The 26,691-nt window shown below is 44.3% G+C and overlaps 1 protein-coding gene across 9 annotated transcripts in view; it reads left to right on the forward strand.

Annotated features, from left to right (window-relative positions):
* Positions 1 to 3,786: 3,786 nt before the first annotated feature.
* The window catches only part of LOC124258765, a 31,377-nt gene continuing 8,472 nt past the window's right edge, over positions 3,787 to 26,691 (forward strand). For 2 of the 9 annotated variants that reach the window (XR_006893666.1, XM_046692850.1), the window contains exons 1-6: positions 10,960 to 11,543; positions 14,756 to 14,810; positions 16,152 to 16,314; positions 17,494 to 17,637; positions 17,955 to 18,105; positions 19,035 to 19,190. Coding sequence is in view for 8 of the 9 variants with exons in the window: in XM_046692850.1 (XP_046548806.1) it covers positions 11,063 to 11,543; positions 14,756 to 14,810; positions 16,152 to 16,314; positions 17,494 to 17,637; positions 17,955 to 18,105; positions 19,035 to 19,190 (1,150 nt within the window). In the remaining variant the exon portion in view is untranslated. Of the gene's footprint in view, positions 3,912 to 5,094; positions 5,114 to 7,235; positions 7,366 to 10,216; positions 10,299 to 10,959; positions 11,544 to 13,498; positions 13,908 to 14,755; positions 14,811 to 16,151; positions 16,315 to 17,493; positions 17,638 to 17,954; positions 18,106 to 19,034; positions 19,191 to 26,691 lie in introns of those variants that run through there. The other 7 variants (XM_046692851.1, XM_046692853.1, XM_046692852.1 and 4 more) reach the window with 7 other exon arrangements.

The raw sequence follows: 26,691 nt of genomic DNA on the forward strand, positions 1-26,691 counted from the left end.
TAGGAATACTTAATTCAGTTCTCCCGAACCGTAAATGGCCTGTAATTACATATTCATTCCAATGATTTCAGATGTGCCAGTATAGTTAGTTCACTCTTTTATATCCCGGATGGGACTCAACCCCCCAAAAGTACTAGAATCTGTACTTTACTGAGAAAGTGTAATCCCAAATACAACAGTGTATGTTACTATACAATTATAGACTCTTGTAGAGGTCGCTAGCTCGCAAGCTCGGTCGATATTGTTTTACTCAGGTCAATAAAAACCGATATCGACCTCTACAAGAGTCTATAATTGTTTTATTATATAATGAAAGAGAAACGGGTTTTAACATAAACTTTTAATGCACACGCTGTGCCATCTATCCGAGTGATCTGATTGGCTGAAAAGCGGGGGAAGCCCCTTCTTACGGGATTCCTTGTCTATTTTTAGTAACCCAAGTCAATATCGTAATTTATCAGAAAACTCAAGTCAATATCGTGTTTTGTAGTCAATCATTTTACGGTATTTTGACCAATCGTGGTACAGGAAAAATACTACCTATATAATAAACTCTTTTATAGCCTGATATCTTGCAATGCGGTTCCAACTCACACACTCACTCACTCAGCAGTGTTGCACAACGCATAGCCAAGCAATCTCTACAGACAAAGGTGCGGAAGGAAGTCGTGCAACGCTATGAAAACAAAGGTGGGACAACTCATCTCTTTGCGAGGTCATTCCTTACCGAAAGGTGCGAATGATGCGAGCTGTTTCGCTCGTTGGCAATCAGCGCTGTGCCCTGCGAGTAATGACATCAGAGATGTAGATCGTTATTTGTTTAAATGTCACTTGTTTAATAAAGAACAGGAACGGTACATTGTTATAAGAGCTATCTCATTAGACCAAACACTAGAAAAGTCTATGCAATACTGTAATGCATCTTTCCTATAGACTAATTACGTACATATCGCATGCTCCATCTGTCACTCGAAACTCGGGCTCTTTTGTCGCCGCTTTGTGATTAATCTGTTTCTTTTACTGCCAAGGAGGACAATAATCAGTAAAATGTGAAAAAACCCACACGATTGGACTCCGTTACATCTGGAAATTTTGATATTTTCCAGTTGTTTGTGAAAATCTGTGTTTACGGTTGTCCGTTCATAGCTTTGCAAACACCGGAGTGGTCTTGTATGACAGTGTTTTAGTCTGTACACACCGTAACAAACACCGGAGTGGTTGTGTATGACAGTGTTTTAGTCTGTACACACCGTCACAAACACCGGAGTGGTCTTGTATGACAGTGTTTTAGTCTGTACACACCTTCACAGACACCATAGTGGTCTTGTATGACAGTGTTTTAGTCTGTACACACCTTCACAGACACCGGAGTGGTCTTGTATGACAGTGTTTTAGTCTGTACACACCTTCACAGACACCGGAGTGGTCTTGTATGACAGTGTTTTAGTCTGTACACACCTTCACAGACACCAGTGGTCTTGTATGACAGTGTTTTAGTCTGTACACACCTTCACAGACACCAGAGTGGTCTTGTATGACAGTGTTTTTAGTCTGTACACACCTTCACAGACACCGGAGTGGTCTTGTATGACAGTGTTTTAGTCTGTACACACCTTCACAGACACCATAGTGGTCTTGTATGACAGTGTTTTAGTCTGTACACACCTTCACAAACACCGGAGGGGTCGTGTATGACAGTGTTTTAGTCTGTACACACCTTCACAAACACCGGAGGGGTCTTGTATGACAGTGTTTTAGTCTGTACACACCTTCACAAACACCGGAGTGGTCGTGTATGACAGTGTTTTAGTCTGTACAGACCTTCACAAACACCGGAGGGGTCTTGTATGACAGTGTTTTAGTCTGTACACACCTTCACAAACACCGGAGTGGTCGTGTATGACAGTGTTTTAGTCTGTACAGACCTTCACAAACACCATAGTGGTCTTGTATGGCAGTGTTTTAGTCTGTACACACCTTAACAAACACCAGAGTGATCGTGTATGACAGTGTTTTAGTCTGTACAGACCTTCACAAACACCGGAGTGATCGTGTATGACAGTGTTTTAGTCTGTACACACCTTCACAAACACCGGAGTGGTCTTGTATGACAGTGTTTTAGTCTGTACACACCTTTACAGGCACCATAGTGGTCTTGTATGACAGTGTTTTAGTCTGTACACACCTTCACAGACACCATAGTGGTCTTGTATGACAGTGTTTTAGTCTGTACACACCTTCACAGACACCGGAGTGGTCTTGTATGACAGTGTTTTAGTCTGTACACACCTTCACAGACACCGGAGTGGTCTTGTATGGCAGTGTTTTAGTCTGTAACACCTTCACAAACACCGGAGGGGTCTTGTATGACAGTGTTTTAGTCTGTACACACCTTAACAAACACCAGAGTGGTCTTGTATGACAGTGTTTTAGTCTGTACACACCTTCACAAACACCAGAGTGGTCTTGTATGACAGTGTTTTAGTCTGTTACACCTTCACAAACACCAGAGTGGTCTTGTATGACAGTGTTTTAGTCTGTACACACCTTCACAGACACCAGAGTGGTCTTGTATGACAGTGTTTTAGTCTGTACACACCTTCACAGACACCGTAGTAGTCTTCTTTGACAGTGTTTAGTCTGTACACACCTTCACAGACACCAGAGCGGTCTTGCATGACAGTGTTTTAGTCTGTACACACCTTCACAGACACCGTAGTAGTCTTCTTTGACAGTGTTTTAGTCTGTACACACCTTCACAGACACCAGAGTGGTCTTGTATGACAGTGTTTTAATCTGTACACACCTTCACAGATACCATAGTGGTCTTGTATGACAGTGTTTTAGTCTGTACACACCTTCACAAACACCAGAGTATTCTTGTATGACAGTGTTTTAGTCTGTACACACCTTCACAAACACCATAGTGGTCTTGTATGACAGTGTTTAGTCTGTACACACCTTCACAAACACCAGAGTGGTCTTGTATGACAGTGTTTTAGTCTGTACACACCTTCACAGGCACCATAGTGGTCTTGTATGACAGTGTTTTAGTCTGTACACACCTTCACAGATACCATAGTGGTCTTGTGTGACAGTGTTTAGTCTGTACACACCTTCACAGACACCAGAGTGGTCTTGTATGACAGTGTTTTAGTCTGTACACACCTTCACAGACACCATAGTGGTCTTGTATGACAGTGCTGTAGTCAGTGCCACAATCGGTACGCTGCAGTTTCGAGGCACAGTGGACATAATCTATACATCTACGCAAAGATCATATAACTATTCATGTTGTTTTTTTTATATATGTAGCCAAGTAAACAAGAATAACACCCAATGGAATGTTATTCTGAGGATAGACTGAATATTCCTTTGAAGTGACGTTTTATGTTTACTGCAAGCAAACATTGTTGAGCTAAAAAATTGCATATCTTGGGCTGTATGCAATACTAGATCTACTCATGTCATTTCATATTACACACGAAATGGTTCCTTGAGCTCTGTACATGTGATTCAATTGCGTTGCGGCTTTTCCTGAGGAAACAGTAGTTCCATTTAAATGGGGGGATATCTCAAACATAACTATTCACTTTAGGGATATCGCATATGCATAAGAAACTACGTGTTATATTCCAACCGCGTTGAAACACAGATTTTCTAATATATCATTTTATTTGTGAATAGAGGGTATAACATGTCCATCGACATACACGTTAATGCACCAAGCTGGTACGGTTTTGAAACGATTGCCAATCCAACAGGTGCTTAGGCATGATGTGTCACGTGATAGACAAAATGGCGGCGGCGACTGCCGAGTTCGTCTAGTCAGGCGGTGCAAGATCCTTCGCGCTTTGTTACGCAACGAAGCAAGAAATAACCTCACAGAAGTAACTGTAAGAGATGGTGATGTATGTTTAGAAATATCACGTTATATTACTATTATTAGATTTTCTAAGTGAGAAGCCGCGCGTGGAACGAAAAGTAAACAAAGAAAGCCTGATATTGATGCTCAAGCGAGTGTCTTCTCGTGTCAGCCGATGATATGTGAGAATTAATGTCTGAAGCAGGCAAAAACTTAGGTTCCTTTTTGGCCAATTGTCGATAGAAACTATTCAAGTTAAAAAATACGTCATTCACGGAAAGAGATCGCCCCGACACCTCCCCTCCAAAAGTTCTTCATTTCGATTGCCGTAGCGTCTCCAACGCGTAATCTGTCTTCTTTTGTCTCAAGCATAGTTATTTACGTGTTTCTTACCAGGTCTTATTATCCATTGCTGCTCAATACTCAGATATATATGTGGTGGTGATACGGATGCAAGACTTACCTTTATACGTGACATCAATAACCGGTGTCAGATTGTCACGTACGCTACAGATCTTACAGGGAACACGTTATCATTTGAGTTTGACACCTAAAAATATACCTTCATCTCTGCAGCAATCATTTGTCAGCCCTTTTTTTCGAAGACGTGGGTTAGACAAAATGGGAAGGATGCTGTCTATCTAGTCCATCATATAACTAGACGACTTTGCACTATACCAAGGCATGCTCGATGTAGGCCATGGCTGGGATACAAGTTTATTCATATGAACTACTGTCTATCTAGAAATTAGCACCACACCATGTGATACAGTTGTTATTTTCCTATGTTCAGAGTGATTCTAACAATGTATGACATGTAGTAATAATAATAGCCAAGTATTGTACTGCAGTAGTGTGTGGGACAGGAGAGACAGGAGTTACAATGTATCTGTAAGTGTCAGTGTTCATAATTGTAATGATGTGTAGTGAGGGCAGTGTTATAATGGAAAGATGACTATATACATGATATAGCTGGTTAATTTATAACCATTTATGAGAGGTAGAGTCATCTTGCTGCTAAGATTGCTTGTTGGAGCCTTGTCCACATATCAGTGTATTAATAGTCAGATTAGATAATGTCACTGGGAATGGCTGAATGGACCTGCTCTACAGATTTGTCTGTTATCTTATCTGAACAATGTTCAAGGTTGTCCATGTTTTGAATGTACCTCCTTTGGGAAAAGAATTTGTAAACTTTAGAACAATGATGTTTCTAGGTTTGTCAGTACCAGGATGCTTGTTACCCAGGTAACCTTGGTCTTTCATCCCACACCCAGCTGACATGCTGTGATATGACAATGATAGCTGGACTAGTGTTTAAACCAACTCATTCACTCATTATACCCATTAGTGTTATTTCATGGACTGTTATTATCTGAGGCTACTAGACAGAGCAGACTTATAGAAGATTTTTGCTTCTGAATAGTGACTGTAGTTGCAGACTGAGTTACATTTTGGTGCCATGTTGCTGCTGGTAGAAGGAAGAGGTTTCATGCACTTACCACTAATAATGTTCATCCCATGCAATTAGTTCAGAAGCCAATGGGAACAGTGACTATGTCTACTTCGATGCAGTATACGGGTAACTCATACTAGCACATTTTTACATCATTCGTTTCAGTGGAATTTCATTTCTCTTGAATTATATGTTCATCCCGTTCATAAAATCCTGTCTCCAGCACTGACTTGGCTAATATTCTGGTAACATGGTTTTCATGTTGTTCAACACTCAGCAATATTCCGACTAAATTGTGTATGACTGTGACCTATAAATATTGTAGTCTGGACCAGACTCTCCAAGGATTGATGTTGTGGTGTGATGACATGCAATCAACCAGTTCACCAAGCTGGGTCACCTCTTACGACCAGGATAGGCTGCTGGTGGCCAGTCCTCACCTGTATCCCTCATAGGAAATATGGATCTGTACAGATCTAGGCATGGAAGGAGGGAGTGAGTGAGTATAGTTTTACACCCACTTTTAGCAATATTCCAGTAATATCATGACGGGGGACACCCGAACTGGGCTTCACACATTGCACCCATGTGGGGAATCGAACCCAGGTCTTTAGCGTGATGAGCAGACTAAGCTGCTCTACTGCCCTCATGGAAGGAGCAGTAAGGAGTAGAGGTGAATTTATACATAGGTCAAGGTACAAAATGTATTGCAATCCCTATCTTCACGTCAAATCATTCAGAAACTTAGAGCATTCCAAAGGAACATGTAGTTGTTGATGCATGTTTGCATTGACTATGTTTAGCAGTAAACTTGAAACACTAATTATAATTCATTTTGCGATATTTGGCAAAACATTTGGGGTGGGGCGTCCTTAAATGAGTAGTAAATAATTGAGCCATTGCATCCTCTTGTATCGATACATGAAATATGTATCGTGTATCATATACTTTAACGAAATCGAAGGATGTACTGTTGTTACAGTGCAGCGGTGGGGTAGCCTAGTGGTTAAAGCGTTCACTCATCACACCGAAGACCCGGGTTTGATTCCCCACATGGGTACAATGTGTGAAGCCCATTTCTGGTGTCCCCCGTGATATTGCTGGAATATTGCTCAAAGTGGCGTTAAACCATATTCACTCACTATTGTTACCCCCCAAAATGCAGACTTTGTTTCCATGGTGATCCAGCTTTAAAAACTGATCATCATCAGCAGGAATTGTGTTTACCTGATATAGTGACACCTTTGAGTTTGCTCAGCAAACATGAGGTATATGGGATCTATTTTGTCGATGAACACCAACAGGGTTCTATGGAAGTGAAAACTTTTATGTATTGGCAAGTTTATTATGCAGAATTAGCGATGCAGCATTTGCCTGGAATTGAAGTGCATTTTCTCTGTATATTGCTCCAGATCAGTGACCATCTTTGACTAAACTATTTCCGATGTCAACAAGTGTGTAGATTTCCTTTCAAGTGCATGTAAACAGATTAACCGCTGTTGTGGGGGTAATTAGAATCAATAGTGTTGCTTTAGTGACTTGAATATCATATCAAAGCCGTGAGTAAACACAAGACTTAAACTTGAAGCAGTTGACAAAGTGCTGTGAACTATCAGCTGGTCTGCCTCCTAGTAAGCTGAAGCCACAGCTGAAGATTCTGTGTGGATTGCATGGAGATTTCTGTAGTGACTGACAAAGTAATCCCCTAACATTATAGCATGACCTGGCTTTTCCTTGTTTGCATTGTTATAGTTTTCAAGTCAATGAAGTACTATTTGAATGATGTGTCTTCTAAATGATTTCACAATGTCGAGAACGACATGGTTATCACTAACTGTACACAGCTACAACATTTTAAATGTTTACTCAGACTCTTGTGGATATGATGTGAACACGATTGTGTTGTAAACTGGACAAAATATGAGACATGGATTTGCATAGGACAGGAGACGTGTATAGGACAGGAGTTAATTGAACACGACATGAGCGGAGTGAGTAGTACAGGAGTGGAGTGAATAGGACAGGAGTGGAGTGAATAGGACAGGTGGAGTGAATAGGACAGGAGTGGAGTGAATAGTACAGGTGGAGTGAATAGGACAGGTGGAGTGAATAGGACAGGAGCGGAGTGAATAGTACAGGTGGAGTGAATAGGACAGGTGGAGTGAATAGGACAGGTGGAGTGAATAGGACAGGAGTGGAGTGAATAGGACAGGAGTGGAGTGAATAGTACAGGTGGAGTGAATAGGACAGGAGTTGAGTGAATAGGACAGGTGGAGTGAATAGGACAGGTGGAGTGAATAGGACAGGTGGAGTGAATAGGACAGGAGTGGAGTGAATAGGACAGGAGTGGAGTGAATAGGACAGGAGAGGAGTGAATAGTACAGGTGGAGTGAATAGTACAGGTGGAGTGAATAGGACAGGAGTGGAGCAAATAGGACAGGTGGAGTGAATAGGACAGGTGGAGTGAATAGGACAGGTGGAGTGAATAGGTGGAGTGAATAGGACAGGTGGAGTGAATAGGACAGAGTGGAGTGAATAGGACAGGTGGAGTGAATAGGACAGGTGGAGTGAACAGGACAGGTGGAGTGAATAGGACAGGAGTGAGTGAATAGGACAGGTGGAGTGAATAGGACAGGAGTGGAGTGAATAGGACAGGTGGAGTGAATAGGACAGGAGTGGAGTGAATAGGACAGGAGTGGAGTGAATAGGACAGGTGGAGTGGGTACAGGTGAGTGAACAGGAGTGGAGGAATAGGACAGGTGGAGTGAATAGGACAGGTGGAGTGAATAGGACAGGTGGGGAGTGAATAGGGTGGGAATAGGACAGGTGGAGTGAATAGGACAGGTGGAGTGAATAGGACAGGTGAGTGGGAGGAATAATGGGACAGGTGGAGTGAATAGGACAGGTGGAGTGGGAATAGACAGGTAGTGGAGTGAATAGGACAGGTGGAGTGAATAGGAGGAATAGAGACAGGACAGGAGGAATTGAATAGGACAGGTGAGTGTGGAGTGAATAGGGACAGGGTGGAGTGAATAGGACAGGTGGAGTGAATAGGACAGGAGAAGTGAATAGGACAGGAGTTGAGTGAAGAGGACAAGTGGAGTGAATAGGACAGGTGGAGTGAATAGGACAGGAGTGGAGTGAATAGGACAGGTGGAGTGAATAGGACAGGTGGAGTGAATAGGACAGGAGTTGAGTGAATAGGACAGGTGGAGTGAATAGGACAGGAGTGGAGTGAATAGGACAGGTGGAGTGAATAGGACAGGAGAATAGAGCGGTGGAGTGAATAGGACAGGTGGGAGTGAGTGGAGGAGTGAGGACAGGAGTGAATGGACAGGTGGAGTGAATAGGACAGGTGGAGTGAATAGGACAGGAGAGGAGTGAATAGGACAGGAGAGGAGAATAGGACAGGAGGAGTGAATGGATGGAGTGAATAGGACAGGAGGAGGAGTGAATAGGACAGGAGGAGTGAATAGGAGACAGGAGTGGAGTGAATAGGACCCAGGAGTGGAGTAATAGGACAGAGGTGGAGTGAATGGGAGGAATAGTACAGGAGTGGAGTGAATAGGAAAGGAGGGTGGAATAGGGAGTGAATAGGACAGGAATAATAGGACAGTGGAATAGGACAGGAGGAGTGAATAGGACAGGAGTGGAGTGAATAGGACAGGAGGGGAGTGAATAGGACAGGAGGGAGTGAATAGGACAGGAGGAGTGAATAGGACAGGAATAGGTGAATAGGACAGGAGAATAGTACAGTGGAGTAGATAGGACAGGAGGGGAGTGAATAGTACAGGAATAGGAGGAGAATAGGACAGGAGGGAGTGAATAGTACAGGAATTGGAGTGAATAGGAGGAATAGGAGTGAATAGGACAGGAGGAGTGAATAGGACAGGAGGGAGTGAATAGGACAGGAGAGTGGAATAGGACAGGAGGAGTGAATAGGACAGGTGGGAGTGAATAGGACAGGAATGGAGTGAATAGGACAGGAGGAGTGAATAGGACAGGAGAGTGAATAGTACAGGAGGGGAGGAATAGTACAGGAGTGAGAGTGAATAGGACAGGAGTGAATAGTACAGGAGGGGAGTGAATAGGACAGGAGGGTGAATAGGACAGGAGGGTAGATAGACAGGAGTGGAGTGAATAGGACAGGAGGGAGTGGAGGAGTGGAGTGAATAGTACAGGAGTGGAGTGAATAGTACAGGAGTGGGTGAATAGGACAGGAGAGGATTGCCAGGAGTGAATAGGACAGGAGTGGAGTGAATAGTACAGGAGTGGAGTGAATAGGACAGGAGTGGAGTGAATAGGACAGGTGGAGTGAACTGGAAATAAACGGAACGAATAGGACAGGAGCGGAGTGAATATGATGTGAGATGTGAAAAGCACTAGATAGATGGACAGCTGCCCTCATGCCTAATCCCATCAAATTGTAGACAGCACCCAAAACACCACCCATGCTAAATAACATCAAAATTCCCATTCACTACCTCATTCACTCACTCACTCACTCCCACACCCACTTACACACATACATATATATTTTGATAAGTATGTGTAGATAATAACAGATAACCAGACTGAGTACACCTTCAGAATTCCCTCATGCACGCACGCACACACACACTCACTCACTCACGGTGAAGTGGTTTCTATAAAAATATTAGCATAAGTAAATCAATGTGCTTTCGCGATATTTTAAGACCTGTCTTTTAACCAGCCATAGTAATCCTACCCAAAATACCCTTGACCAACAGCTTGGAATACTTAACCTCTACATGGTGAGAGAGTTGTGTCTTTTAGCCAGTTAAACGAGAGGGCTAAAGTTGTGTTACATAAGTGGCTCAGCCACTCGGCCTGGACTAAGTCACTTATCTAATGACTAACTGCGGATGTTTCAGCACTGAGTGGTGACTGATATCACCATGGCGGAGGACAGTGGAAGCAGGCCTCAAGATGTGCCGCTAATTGCACAACCTGAAGGTAAGCTGAGATGTTACAATAGTAAACCACTTAAAGATTAACAGGAAAAAACAATGTGTACCGAAGGAATTCTTTATGTACGAAACAGAAGAGACACGATTGCACATATCTATGCTGATATTGTGTGTACTGATACTGTGTAGTGAGTAACGTGTTAGTCTGTCTCACAGTCCCTGAGCCACACTATTTTCCCTAATGCCTAGTCCTCCCTCCAGTGCTAAAGCCCTAAATGAAGCAAGTCTAGATTTCCTCAGGTTCGGGTGAATCTCCCATCAATGGGGCTCCTTTTCAATTTAAATGGGTTTATTTGTTACTATCAAAATTTTATATATTCAGAGACTAAGCGTTGGTCTAAGTAATGTGTATGCTTGTTTTGGTTGAAGCTACCAAATAGGTTAAGGCTGGTGGGGTAACCTAGTGGTTCAAGCATTGGTGGGTGGATACTTGGAGGTCAATAACCCCGCTGGAAAACAGGGCAGAGGACCAGTACTGAAACACTTAGAAAACATGCATCAGCTTTTGTAATATTTCACAAAATGGCCACAAAAATGAGTGAGTGGGTGAGTTTAGTTTTATGCCACTTTTAGCAATATTTCAGCAATATCACAGTGGGGGACACCAGATATGGGCTTCACATATTGTACCCATGCGGGGAATCGAACCTGGGTCTTCGGTACGATGAGCGAACGCTTTAGCCACTAGGCTACCACCCACCCCACCCCCATTTTCATATTGCGTGTTACGTTACAGTGGTATGTTATTAGATGACAGAGATTGTCATATTGTCACATTTTGATGTTGCGTGTCACGTCACAGTGGTGTCTCCTCAGATGGAGATTGTCATATTGTCGCATTTTCATGTTGCGTGTCACGTCACAGTGGTGTCTCTTCAGATGAGGGAGATTGTCATATTGTCACATTTTCATGTTGCGTGTCTCGTCACAGTGGTGTCTCCTCAGATGAGGGAGATTGTCATACTGTCACATTTTGATGTTGCATGTCACATCACAGTGGTGTCTCTTCAGATGAGGGAGATTGTCATATTGTCACATTCTGATGTTGCGTGTCACGTCACAGTGGTGTCTCTTCAGATGAGGGAGATTGTCATATTGTCACATTCTGATGTTGCGTGTCACGTTACAGATGACCCTGATGCCAGGACAGGACCGTTCCCCATAGAGAAGTTGTCGCCTACGACTCGACACAACCTGCACTCAATGATTGACATACTAGCTTCAGGTGAAGGTGGGTGGAGTTATGTGACTTGTACAACACTCAGGTGTGTGACTTGTACAGCACTCAGGTGTGTGACTTGTACAACACTCAGGTGTGTAGACATTTAATTTCCAACCCTGTTTATGTTGCACCTGACAGAAGTACCTGAAACAGAAATATAACATTTACACAAAAATCTCTAAACTATAAAAATATTCCAGATGATGGTTCTACTGTCTCAGTGCCAGTGTTATTTTTGGGACAGAATTGATCTTCAATGACCCATGCTTGTCGTCAGAGGCGATTGGGGATTGGGTGGTCAGGCTCGCTGACTTGCTTGACACATGTCAGGGACACATCCAGAGGGGGTATGCACACACACCAAGGAAAGCCCAATCACAGGAAAACTCAAATATTCTACGCTCATACAATATCTCTGTGTGTAACCTGAAGACACCTCCATAGAGCAGTGACCCCTGAGAATTGACCAGCTAGTCTAAATGAAAGATGAATGGCTTCTTTCACCCATCACAAATCAGATTTCTAAAAAGATAATCGTCACTATTTACATTTGATTCAGATATATGTATATCCGCAAAAGAAATATGCCTCAAAATATATTCTGTGAATTATTTGAAGCTGAAATTGATGCAAGAAAAATACAAATATCTCTTGCTTGTATTAATATCATGTCACATATTTTGGAGGGAAGTACAAACTGGAGATTATGGTGGTATGTCAGGTTCACACCAGGGGAGACGATGACATACAGATCAAAACACAATAACAGTGTAATTGAGCGCTGTTTATACACAGTGCTCATTGCCAAGCTCTGTGTCAAGCCTTGTCAATTTGTTTACATTAGTTGATCAAGCAAAATTACAAGCAAAATATTGCTCAACTATTGTGGGTTAAGGGAAAGCATTTGGGGTGAATACATAACACTCTTATATATATGAGCAAATGATTGTGTAATAACGCTTGGAACAATGTCATTGGATTTACGCTATTGAAATCAATTTGATTTTATGTTGAGCAGTTGAAGTTTGGATTGTTTGTTAAGTTTATGAAGATAGTAAATGATACTATCACTGGAATTGCCATTACACTATGTTCACTTCAATTCAATTATTCAATTCAAATAATTAGTACTTTACAAGATGTCGGTTTTATTGTACAAATGTTTGGCGACATTAAGACAATCTTTAAACTTATCCTATCTTACGGAGTGTACTCTCTCTCTGATGTGCTGGTTTTGGTCTGCTGAGAGCCCTTGCAGTCATGGGAAAAGAGGACAAATCTTCGAGGAGAAGGAAGGTCTGTGACAAATGTAGAAAGCATTTCTTCACTTCAGACCCTCATCCATCATGCATTGACTGCATAGGCCTTTACGCCTGGACCTCAAGATGTAAAATTTATGAGAAGCTCAAAGATGATGACTTTACTGCCGATGGTAACGTCGGCTCCAGGCAGCTAGCAGACCGGGATAGGAAGAAGTCAGACGATATGGGCCCTTCTGCACCCACAAAATCAAAAACAGTTAGACCTACTAAGAAGGCCCACAGGATTTCTCGTTAGCATCAGAAAATGATGATTTTCTTGACACCCTGTAAGACTCTTACCTCAGTGAGAACTTCAGACGTTTTTTCCATATGTTAGATTCAGCAATAAGTTCGCCGACCCCAAGACATGCATTCTCATCTAGAGTGGTGGTAGTGAATAGATCACCGTATTCCGTCAGTTTGGTCCCTTGGTACTGGTGCAGCGGTTGTCCTCAGCCTGACAACGCAGATAGTGACATCCTCCGTTCGCGGATCGGTGCTACCTTGTAAAAGTGAATCAAGGTGTATTAACTCCAGTTCATCTCCGTTCTACTTTCCTTGGGCATAGATCCATCACACCTAGTTTGACACTACGGCATTGCAGTACAGTCACCATTGAGTTCATCGTAGACTGAGCGAGACTAGAGAGGCCAGTGACTATGATGCAGAGGCGATCAACACTCATACTTATTGACCTCTACTCTTCGAGCAAGTACGTCAGTGGAGAGTGAATACCGAATTCCAGTGGATTTTGATGCGTTCGTCTCCTAAGTTGCCGGACACATCCTTGATCAACCTTAAGCAAAGGAGTGAGGATCATTCGATGATGTTCGGAACTGATCGTTAAAACAGTTGTAGCGTGACCCTTTCATCTTTATGTGTGACTGTGGGGATGGTTTCGAAACAGGGGCTGTCCAGATTAGAGTCGCAAGACTTTAATTTACTAGGGCTTTCTGGAAATCGGGGCGAGGTGTCGTATATATGTTGAACTCCGCTTTTATCCTTTGACAAATGTACGGCGGAAAACCACATTTGCTCGGGATTGCCCACTCCTTGGGAGTTTTTGTGCTGAGTAAGTCAAGGGGTTTTGAAGAAGCAACCCATCACAAGTATAGGAGTTGTGTAGTCAATCGGGAGCTCATAACAGGCCTCCTTGTGCATCATCATCACGTCACCACAGTTGTTAGCCACTGAGACACAAGGTCATCTGTGGCCCACCGTCCAACTGTGGGATAAGTACAAAACGTGAGATAGGATAGGTTTAAAAATTTGAAAATTTGAACTATAAATTGTATATTTATAATACTTATCCTATCTCACACGATGAATTCCTGTCTGACCAACCTGACCAGGGGTGTGTTTCGGCAAACGGTTCAGGAGAGGCCCAAAACTTTGTTTACAGTTCGTTTCCACTCAGCTGTCGATCATAAGAGAGAGAGTACAAGATGTGGGATAGGATAAGAATTATAAATATTCAATTTATAGTAAAATTTTAAATTATGATTCGATTACTATTGCTCCTATAATATGGAATATGTACTTATCGTTCCTCTTCTACATTGTATTACGGTAAAAGGTCAGATTTTAATGAGTTTGATGTTTGCCACCTTCAGAGTTGATGAATCTGTGAATGTCAACGACCTGCAATACCTCTTTCCACATCAGGCTGACACACTCTGATACAATTAAATTCTGTTAAATGTTTCATCAAACTAAACTCCATCACTCAAGGGAAAGGTTAATGTTAACACTTGCTGTATACATGAACAAACATTGTAATCAGTGTATATAAGATATATGTGCCATGGGCGGGTATTAGTACCTGGATGTAGCGCTATATAAATACCCACATTATTATTATTATTATTATTATCCGTGTCATGGTGTTTAAAGCTAACTGTCCACGCCTGCCTGTTTCAGCCACTCTGGAAAAAGATGACACAGGAAAAGTGACAGTGGCCTACAAAGACACACGGTAGGATTATTTTTAAATCCTCATCAATGTCCCTGAACATTTGTTTTTTTGAAGTACAATAACATTTCTTGTTTGGTTTCTGTCACCATTGTGTGGTTTTGAAGTTACACAAAACAATAGACTTAGATAGTAACATTATATTTTCTTAATGTAACTGTCAACAGCCATTACATGTATATATATGCATATTATTGCCTTAAATCTGAAATAAGCCCACTAAGTTTGACAAGCTTTACTAGTTTCTTTTCCAAGTACAGGAAGCTGGACACATCAACCCCAGTTCAGCACCAAATGTCACCTACATAAAAACCATCTGAGCACACATTCACCATAAGTCATCGTGTTTAAAAAGACAAGAATTAAAAGTCAGGTTTAATTACTGTCTTGATGTACTTTTAAGAAACATAAATATCTTACACAATTTCATCCAATCACAGCTGTCACAAGTCTCGATCAGAACTCAAGCTTACTTATGAAACTGGCTCAGGGAGCCACATATTCCTATTTTATGTAAAAGAAAATTGAAAATGAAAGATGTGGTCTAAGGGAGATAATGCAGGCTGAGGTTTAGGTTTTGTTGCAGTAATCTTTAATCAGTTATCTCCCTTTATTCAGAAATTTCTGCTTTGAAGAGGGAAAGAAACCTTTCAAAATTTTCCACCAGACCACAGGAAGTCTGTACTTCACTTGTCCAAAATGACATTTGTATATTTACTATAAAACTTCACTGGCCACCAGGACCACTGCAAACTTTCCATTTAGTGGACCTGATGAATTTTTACTAGCCAAGGACCACAGGACCAGTGTAAATTTCTCACACTGTTTGAAGCTATCTTACAGTTACATTGAAGTGCTTTGCATATTGGTTGTTTAATGTCATGCTCAGAAATATTGCAGTTATACACTGACTGCCTGCAAACAATAAAGATTAGTGACATCCTCACATGTGTGAGGGACGGCTGTGTAGCCTAGTGGGTAATGGGTTGGTTCTTCACACTGAAGACCCTGGCTCAATTCCCCACATGGGTACAATATGTGAAGCCCCTTTCTGCTGTCCCCCACTGTAAAAACCTGATCTTGTCATGTGCTTTCTTTTTTTATCATTCAATCAATTGGCTCTGTCAAACTTTGTATAAGTCAAAGTATTAATGAAGGTGCCTTCAACTTCAACACTGACTGCATTTTACGCATAGTTTCAGCTTGGATGTTGTTGACTATTTCATTAAACAACAGTTTGTAGTGAGCCGAGTAATGAAGGAGATAGTTACAAGATCACATCTTATGTTTCTACTTCTGTGAGAAAATATGCAGGATTATTGTGGCGATTGTGTCACCTTACAGGAAAATTCCCGTTTTGAGCCATGTGGACAAATCAAGAAGCAATGTGATACACGTATCAAAGACTGACAAAGATCGCCAGAACCAGGTGAAAGTGTGCCTAGAAATGATAGACTTCATAAAGACCAACAGGGCCCCGAAAGGTGTGGACTTTGATCAGACAAAGGTATTTGTATTGTTGATGTCATGATTGCATTTCTCACCTCAAATTATGAAATGTCCCTCTTTGTAAATTAATTATGCATGTATGTTAATGTTGTAAAAAGCCACTTAGAAAAATCAAGCTATAAAGCTTCTTGTGTATAATCTATCCTGGACTAGAAAACCATGTGATTGATTCACACCATCAATGGGATGACACTTGTTCAGCCATGTCAGGAAGTTGGACCACCAGTGTTGCTGTAGGCAAGTTCTACTGGCTGAATTTATGTCATAATAATACTTTTGAGAGGAAAAGATGAGTGCTTTCTGTCCCGGGGAAGTGTTTAAAATAGGTACCTACCTTTAGACCAGTGTTTAGCTCATCTCATGTTAGGCATGTTGTTCTAAATTTGTATGTATCCTAATTTGTATGGCCTAAATCCAAATTTACAGATTTCTTTGTGTGTCACAGTGAGATAGTATATTAAGAAGGGTATGAACCTGTGAAGATCTGGGTTAGAATTGATCTTCTGTATATAACCCATGCTTGTCGTAAGATGACTAACGGGATTGGGTGGCCAGACTCGCTGACTTGGTTGACACATGTCATCGTATCCGAATGGCATAGATCGATGCTCATGCTGTTGGTCACTGGCACACAGACTGCTGCCATATAGTTGGAATATTGCTGAGTGCGGTGTAAAACTAAACTCACTCACTAATAAGGGTATGATTCTAGTAAGGACCTCTAAAGTCTATGGGTCCTGGTGATAACCAGTGTGTCATATGTCACACACTGACTGGTGTTCAAGGTCACACTAGGGGCGGTGGGGTAGCAAAGGGGTTAAAGCATTCGTCGTCACACCGGTTGTTGCTATGACAACTAATAGCTGGCACTGTTCATACTATCAACAACTGGATGACACTTGTTTATGTACAAGCAGCTGTAGCTTAATTTCTGCATAAAACAATGTTCGCTCCCCTCACTCTTGTGTTTGTGGTCATGTGGCTATAATGCCTCCCTGCTAAGGATCTGACCCCAGGAGAATGCCAACATTCATCTGTGATGTTAGTTGTATGATCAAATGACCAGACATATGAAGAGTTGGCCTGGCTGGTGCTTGTAGCCTTGACGTGTTTGTAATATTGCCAACAGTGACGTATGCCAACATTCATTATAAGATATAAGTGTAGTGTATTTCAGGTCAAACTCAGCACAACTGGTAAATATCGTGAAGGTCATGAGTTTACCAAACTGCTGAAGGAGATTCTGGGTAAGGGAGCCACTGCTGGAGATATAGTGGTCGTCAAGGACACCGAGACTGGCACCGAGCATGCTCAGAAAACAGTAAGTCGTCATCCTACCAATGAGAAATTGATATTGCTGATGTCAACAAAGTGTACAAAGACTTAAAAAATGTATTGTACTATTCCTGTCTAAAGCCATGAAAGTCCCAAACTCTGAATCAGTAGGGGTGGTCGGGTAGCCTAGTGGTTAAAGTGTTCGCTCGCCACGCAGAAGACCTGGGTTCGATTTCTCACATGGGTACAAATTGTGAAGCCCATTTCTGGTGTCCCCCCCCGCCGTGATATTGCTGGAATGTTGCTAAAATCGGCATTAAACTGAACTCACTCACTCACAAACAACATCCGTCTTTTCTGTAGGTGATGATATCCGACTTTCGGACTGATGAGGTTCGGGCATGGGTGGATCTGCAGGAATTGAAACTGGAGGGAGAAGCCTTGTGTCCAGCTTTGTTTTGTTTCTATCTGCAAGATAATGAGATCTTCTTCCACATGGAGAAACTGGATAGAGGTAAGACAAGAGCTCATCCTTCCAGCTTACATGGTTTCTACATGCGTGGGGGCGGTGGGGTAGCCTAGTGGTTAAAGCGTTGGCTCGTCACCCCGAAGACCCGGGTTCGATTCCCCACATGGGCACAATGTGTTTAGCCCATTTCTGGTGTCCCCCGCCGTGATATTGCTGGAATATTGCTAAAAGCGGCGTAAAACTAAACTCAGTCAGTCAGTCAGTTCTACATGCATGTGTGCATTCACTAGTTCAGGGTTTTACATTTTCAACAAAACTGTTACGATTGTGTCACTTTCTGTTTTACCCTCATGATGTATACATGCTGACTGCATGGTTTGACCACAAAGGAAAAGTACCTGAAATGCTATTGTAGCCTGTATTATGCAAACACACCTTTCTACTGCCTAATTTTCAGAAACAATATATGGTTTAATGTAAAATTTTACAGTGATGCGATAACATGGCATGGCGAACAAGACAAATTAACCAATTGATGTAGACTCCAATGCCTGTGTTTGTAGGTGGAGTGTCATCGAAGAAATGACGATGTTTATGTTAAATCCAGATTAGTGTTTGAAGATAGTTATCCTGTATGCAAGTATATAAAACAGAAATCAGGTTGGGAAGGGTCTCCTTAGTCCCATGTGACACTTGTATATATAGGCACAGCTATCCTTCTAGAATCTGCCATGTCAGGAAACTTCTCTAACAATCAGGTTGTACTGCGTAAACAAGAATGGGAGATAAATCTAAATGACACTTTTGCACATCAGTGATCAATGTTTTATGAGCATTTAGTAATTTGCTGAAACTTACAATCAGTACAATAATATTAAACAATCTCTGCTGCCATATTAAACTGATTATGTTAATGAGGAATGAAGACAACTCTCGTTATGACAAATGTTTATAGCTTTGATCTGTTCCTTCAGCTATAACCCTTCGAGATGTTATTGACAGTCATATGCAGAAGATAAGAGATGAAGAGCCAAGCCTAGTCCGTCCCTTCTCGCTCTACATCTGCCATGGACTTCTGTCTGCTGTGAGTCTCATCCATGACAAGAACTGGACGCATCGAGATCTGCACGGTAAGAGGGGCTCGTGTGTCAGCTTACAAATGAAATGTTATTGAGGGTCCCTGATCGCTCAATGAACTTGTTCCACTAGAACAGCACACTTCAGCCAGGTCCAAATTGACCTTCAGAGTTGCATACCTTGGTCATGCCAGGATCTGCTGGGGAATGATGGCTGACCCTGAGTTTGAATTCCAGGTTCTCATTGGTATTGCCAAAGAGATAAATTACCTCTGTCGTTTTATTCTATTCTCCCTAAACAAGCTGGCATGCCATACTTTTTGAAATTCTAAGCAAAATTATATATAGTGTAGAAGTAGTGACCAGGTGGAATTTATGTAAACTTGATTTACACTTGCAACATAGTTTATGCACCTCTGACATACGGAGAGATATTATATAAAGTGTAGAAGTAGCAACAAGGTTGAATTTATGTAAACTTGATTTACACTTGCAACATAGTTTATGCACCTCTGACATACGGAGAGATATTATATAAAGTGTAGAACACTTGCAACATAGTTTGTGCACCTCTGACATCTGGAGAGATATTATATAAAAGTGTAGAAAGTAGTGACAAGGTTGAATTTATGTAAACTTCATTTTACACTTGCAACATAGTTTGTGCACCTCTGACATACAGAGAGATAAGCTTATATAAAGTGTAGAAATAGTGACATGGTGGATTCTTTTTATATATTCCTCCTTGGGGTACTTATAAGCATTTAAAATGTCCATTTAAAATCCCTACGACAGTTGTAACAATATTTGAATAAAATATTTACAAAAAGCAAAACTACGTTTTGTCTTGTGAGACCACCCCTTACAGGGCCCCTCTGGCCCCTACAATAAGAGCAGGTAACTCTAGACCCGTGAACTGCTAGCACCTCACTTTCCATGCTGTCGTTTCCCGACATAGACATGGGTCCATTACAAGAAAGTTTTTGCTTCAGCGTGAGAATTATGAGTGGGTCAGAAAGCAGCAATTGTATGTATGGTTCTCTTTTTTCCCTGCATGGGCGATTTGAAGACTTGTTCTGAACTTTTTTTCATTCATAATTTTCAGTTGTAACTTGGTACCTGTATGGTGATTAGGCTTCGCCCGGAGTGCGTGCCAAGATGGCGACCAGGTACCTTCGCTAGCATCACTGTTCACTGGTTTCCCGTGGTGGTTTTGATGTTACAGGTGGGGTTAGTAATTTTACACGTATATGTGGTTACATGTAGGGCGTTTCCACTGCTTGCATTTTCTATCTTGCACGATATAAAAGTCGTAGTTATGTCAGTCGCGATATTATGGTTATTGTCAACTGTATGCTACGTTGTCGCATTAGTTATGTAATGCCCATTATCGTGTTTTTCATATATGTATGTATGGGGTTGATTGCTGCGGTTGTTTACTCTGTTGCGAAGTTCTAACTTGTGCCGATTGCCTTCGCGGCCATTCCGTCTGTTGACACACACGAGTGTCTGCTTCGTTGCCTCACCTGCCAAACTGGAAACCAGATGGCCTCGAGTGAAATCTCTCATTGATCTGGGCGTTGGATGGAGTTCGTTAAGGAGCTCACGGCGCGGGTGTGAGTGGATCTGATCTGGCATCTGTGGGGGTTGGCTGCGGCCCGAGCTTAGGCTCGGGGTAGCAGCGCCTCCTGGGCAGCTTGATCCCCGGGCTTAGGCGTGGAGATAGTGCTACCTCGACACCCTAAAGAGCTGACCTGGCCTCGGGCGTGGAGTCCGTCACAGGTGGCTGGCGCCCGGCGATGCAGGGTTGCCCCTGGCTTCCAGCCTGGTGCCCTGACTGGCAGTCGCCTCGGCACTGCCCAGCTTCGAAGGAGACACCTCGGCCTGGCGGCCAGTCTGGAGTTGCCGGGGAGGCCTGTCGCGGCAGGTTCCTCTCGAGCGCCTCTTTGCAGGCGAAGTTCTGCCCGGCTGGAGGCGACTCGTTGCTTCTGGCGCCTCTTGACCTTTATGGTCTTCGGGTTCAGCCTCTGGTATGTCCTGAGGAAGCGGTCTCTCAGGAGTATGAGAATGCGGGCTGCGAGGATTATGCCGAGGTGGACACATGGAAGGGCGATGGAGGGAGGCGAGGAGCCGAAGTGCGAGTACCTCCTTTGGCTCCGTCTCACAGAGGCAGAGTCGCGGGGAAAAAATTGCGAAAGCCCTGCCCCAGGTGGCCGTTCCCACACAGGCTCGACCCGGCGGAGTTTGGCTCCCGGGGGAGGCTTTTAGCCTACCAAGGTCGCCGAGGCCCGCCTGGCCTCCATCCTACCATCACTGGTAGGTGAGGTGGTAAATCCTCTCTTAACTGGTTCTGCATTTCGAGGCTATTCAGGAGGCGTTGGCAGGAGGTACCAGTTGGGGGAGGAGGCGCTATTCGAACCACCAGTGGTGGGCCGAGAGTGCGTCTTTGCCTCAGTCCGCGTTAGGGGTCCTCGTCTTCCCTGGCCGACGGCCAGGCAGGGCAGCGCCTCCCCTTTCCCTGCTAATTCACTGCAGCTGAAGTCTGCGTGCGGTCATTGAGGAATGTTGCGGTGCGCAGCGTGCTTACCTCCAAAGTAGCAGTCCACTCGGCCTACCTGTCTGCACTGCAGGGACAGCTGGTGGCTCACAAGCGCTTGGCGGCCGACTCATCGGAGTCGATGCTCGTAGCGCCAGCTCGCGGGCGATACACTTCGCATCTGGCTAAGGGATAGCATTGGTGCTGTGCCAGCCAGATGATGGAGTGCGCGTCATGGGCTTGCGCCGCTGTGGTTGTCTGTGGCGCGGTGATAGCCCGGCCACACAACAAAGCTCTCAGTCATTGCCCTATACCATGGGATCCTCCCTGTTCCCTGGCATTGCAGGTAGTACAGGGAGGCAGCGGAGGCTGTCTCTACCTTCAAAGACTCAAAGCCTTTGTTGGAGCAGCCCTCGGGCTCCTGGCCAGCTGACCAGCTTCCCGCGTCCGGGCTTATCCTTCTTCTGCCCGGCGAAGGATGTTGCTAAGTGGACTGCCCTTTGCAGTCAAAGCGAGCAGGCGCAGGCGAGAGGCAAGGGCAAAGCCTGCTCAAAGCGCCTGGGCAACCTTTTTGAGGGAAAGGGGAAGCCAGCCCGGCTTCCGCTGATTCCTTCCCCAGAGCCCTTGGCCATTGCCCCCACTCCATGGCGGAGACTTGCCCGACTGTGGGGTGCACCACCTGCCTGCCACCGCGTCCTGTCGGCGGCGGCTGTCCCCTATTCCTCCGGGGAGTGGGAGGCAGCCACCTCAAATCCCTGGGTCCTGTCTTACGCTCAGGGGATGGCCATTTGCCACAGTGGGCCGAGATCCTCCGTCCTTCTCCGGGTTCGGCCTGCGCCTGTGCCGACCTCCCCCGCGACAAAGGCCGGGCCAGCTCGCGTGCGAAGTTCAGTCCTTACTGAACAAGGCAGCCATCGAGTGGTTCCTGTGGGTCAACAAGGAGAGGGGTTTTATTCCACCTACGCTTCCTAGTGACCAAAAGGACGGAGGGTTCAGACCCATTCTGAATCTCAGAGGTTTGAACCAGTTACTGGAGGTGCCGTCTTTCCAGGATGGAGACACTTCAGGTCAGTGATCTCCTCCTCGAATGGGAGACAGGGATTGGCTACGTCAATGCGATCTCAAAGACCTTATACCTCCATGTTCCAATGCACCCGAGTTCAAGAAGTACCTCGGGTTCTCCTTGACCCAGGGCCGTGCTACCACCAGTTTCAGCGTGCTCCCCTTTGGCATCTCCAGCGGCGCCAAGGGTGTTCACCAAACTTATGCTAAATCCCAGCTCAGTTAGCCAGGTCTCAGGGCGGGTGTTGTCACCCGTGCCTAGGCGATTGGCTTCTCAGGGCCTTAGGTCCTCAGTTAAGCAGAGCCTCCACACTGTGCGTGATGGATACTCTGGTGTCACTGGGCTGGATTATCAACCTCAGAAATCAGACCTCGTTCCGACACAGGATCTGATATTCTTGGGGGCAAGATTCAACAAGCAGACTAGGGATTGTTTCCCTTGCCCGGACCGCATCGTCAAAGTCCAGAGTACTGTTTCACAGTTTCTCCAGGCATTTAGCCCCAATCATCAGCCCGAACATGGCCGGTTGCTAGAGCAACATAAGCGGTGACAGTGGGCGATGGTTTGGCGTCTTGGCGTCTGAGGATCGCGACCAGTTCAGCAAGCGTTAAGCGCGGCAGCTATTGAGTCCCCACTTCGCGGAGAGCTCACGAGATTATTCTCCCTAGCGCCCGAGTGGTTAATTCCTCACTTTCTGCGATGGTGGGCCCGGAAGTGAAGGGAATTTGTCAGGGGATCCCCTCGACACCCGACACCTTCCCTCTCGGATTCAGGCCGGGCGCCTCCCTCACAGGTTGGGGGTCCTGAAGGCTCAGCCTCCGCACTCCGACCTCTGGTCGGGCCGGGAGATCAACCTACACATCAATGTGTTAGAACTGAGAGCAGTCCGCAGGGGTGTTCGGTGCTTCCAGTGTTGGTGCAGGGCCATGTGGTTTAGATCTAGAAATGGACAATCAAAGCGGCCATGTCTTACATTCTCAAGCAAGGCGGCACAGTGTCTCCGTCGGCTCCTTCAGGAAGCGTGGCAGTTTCTACTGTGAGTGCGATCAGTTCAACATTCGGGTTTTGCCTGTTTTATCTCCGGGGTGAACAGCGTCCGTGCAGATGCATTCTCACGGGAAAATATGCTAACCCCACAGTGGATGCTTTCGACGGGAGACGGCCGGGATTATCTCCCAGTTGTTGAATGCGTTTCCAGGTGGATCTGTTTGCGTCTGGGGTGAAGCGAACCAGATTCCTGTGTTTTGCTCAGTTCGGATCGGGGCGTTAATGCTGGCATGCCTTTCAGCTCGATTGGGCCGGACAGGGGTACTGTGGAGGCGTTCCCGATACCACTGATTTCCAGGGTCCTGTCACAGCTGACCGCAATAGCTTCTGTTGCTTTGTGGCCAGCTACAAGCACCTTTAGTGCGGCTGGCGCTGGTTTTCGGTGGAATTCTCAGGTTTCTGGCTCAGCCTCCTGTTCTATTACCTTTTCGACCCGGACCTCCTATCCCAGAGCGGGCGCCCACCGATCCAGGGGATTCAGTGGGTGGCCTGGCAGCTGTCAGGGGATCGCCTCCGTCTTGGCGAATTCCTGCCACCAGTTGCAGACACAATTCTGGCAGCTTCGGGAGGGATTCGACAAGCGTTCAATATGAGGATAGATGGGCCTGTTATTACCGGCTGAATTATTGTCAACCGCAGAGTTCTTGATCCCTTTTCTACAGATTTAGTCTGTGTTTAAAATTCCTCAGTCACCGGTTGGGCCGCCCACGGTCTAGCTCAGCTTTAGCCCAGTTCGAGATATTCTACAGCTATTTCTCGCGTTCATATACCTGTTGGCGGTGCTCTCTTGGGGCAGCACCCTCTGGTACAAGCTTTTAGCGAACGACAGAATCCGTCCAGTTGTCCGGCGGATTAGTCCCCGTGGAGACTTATCAATCGTTCTTGATTGCGCTGTCGGTCCACTGTTTCACAATCTGTCGGCTCTTTCACTCCAACTGTTGGCGTGGAAGGCGGCGTTTCTTAATGGCGGTGACTTCCAGGCAGGCCCGGGTTGGCGATATTCATGCAATGTCGGCCCGATCAGCGCTTACTGTTTTCACAAAGACAGAGTTAGCATCGGCTGCCCGATACAATACCGTCCTAAGAAGGATAGTCCCTTCCATGTGGCGAAGCCTATTGAGCTCCCAGCTTTCACTCAGCCTTCCTGTCGGTACCTCTCTCACGGCGTGCTCATCTTAGATGTCCGTAAAGACGCTTAAGGCTTATATATCAAGCGAACAAGGGGTACCCGTAGGGGTAACCAATTGTTTTGTTGTTATATGGCGAGGGTTCAGGCTGGTCTTCCGGCGACCAAACAAACCATTTCTCGGTGGCTTGTCTCTGCCATACATATGAGCTATACTCAAACAGAGTATTATCCCGCCTGTTGGGTTGAAACTCATTCGGTTAGGAGCAGTTGCTACATTGAAAAGCTTACGCTGCAGCCCTGCCCATTGAGGAGATCTGCTCAGCGGCTATTTGGAGCCGATCGAATGCGTTCATCCGTCATTACCAACTTGACAGACTCTCCAGTGGCGTGCTCGGTTCGGTCAGTCAGTTCTCTCCAGTGGGCATGGTTCCACCTCTCTAGCCGATTGAGCTTTAGAAGAGTATGTGAACCATTCTATGCCAACTTTTTAACACTGGTGTTGGGTTTTAAAAATCTTGTTTACATATTCCCTTGGTGGCGGGTTTTATGTGGTGATGGTTTTATTCCCATGTCTTTTGCGTTCTGCTCCTAGACTTTACTGGCCTTGGAAGCTTTGCTAAATATATACATATTAAGGCATTTCGTTTCTGGCGGCTTATTAGCGGGACCCTTATCTTAGGCTTCGAGGTAGATTCGGGAGGAGGGAGGGAGGTGTGTCTCGTTAGTTTGCTTTAGCGAGGTTTCGCTGGGCAATTTACATATGTTAGACCCTGACCCTGGTTCATGCCCCGCCTGATTGGCTATGGTGGACAAGTGACCCGGGTAAGTGTGCTTTTTCTGCTATAATTAGCAGGAAATTCCACTTCTTGTAGGGGTGTTTTCTGCAGAGAGAATGCATCCTTAGCTCCGTCTTTAGGAGTCTGTCTTATGCTTATAAGTACCCCAAGGAGGAATATATAAAAGAATCGAACTAACCTGTATAGGTTTCCAGATTCTTTGAATATATTCCTCCTTACTTCTGCTCCACTCCTCCCATTCTGTCTGATGTGGATTCAGCATGGAAAGTGAGGTCGCGAGGTTCACGAGTCTAGGGGATTACCTGCTCTTGGCTGTAGGGGCCAGAGGGCCCTGTAAAGGTGGTCTCACAAGACAAAAGCGTAGTTTTTGTTTTGTAAATATTTTATTCAAATATTGTTTTACAACTGTAAGTAGGGTTTTTAAATGGACATTTAAATGCTTTATAAAATTACCCCAAGGAGGGAATATATTCAAAGAATCTGAAACCTATACAGGTTAGTTGAATTTATGTAAACTTGATTTACACTTGCAACATAGTTTGTGCACCTCTGACATCACGGAGAGATATTATATAAAGTGTAGAAGTAGTGACAAGGTTGAATTTATGTAAACTTCATTTTACACTTGCAACATAGTTTATGCACCTCTGACATACGGAGAGATATTATATAAAGTGTAGAAATAGTGACATGGTGCGAATTTATGTAAAGCTTGATTTACACTTGCAACATAGTTTGTGCATCTCTGACATACGGAGATATTATATAAAGTGTAGAAGTAGTGACAAGGTTGAATTTATGTAAACTTCATTTACACTTGCAACATAGTTTATGCACCTCTGACATCTGAGGAGAGATATTATATAAAGTGTAGAAGTAGTGACAAGGTTGAATTTATGTAAACTTCATTTACACTTGCAACATAGTTTATGCACCTCTGACATCTGAGGAGAGATATTATATAAAGTGTAGAAGTAGTGACA

This window comes from Haliotis rubra, unplaced genomic scaffold (assembly GCF_003918875.1).
Source record: "Haliotis rubra isolate DU_JTF1 unplaced genomic scaffold, ASM391887v1 Scf70, whole genome shotgun sequence".
NCBI classification, from domain to species: domain Eukaryota; kingdom Metazoa; phylum Mollusca; class Gastropoda; order Lepetellida; family Haliotidae; genus Haliotis; species Haliotis rubra.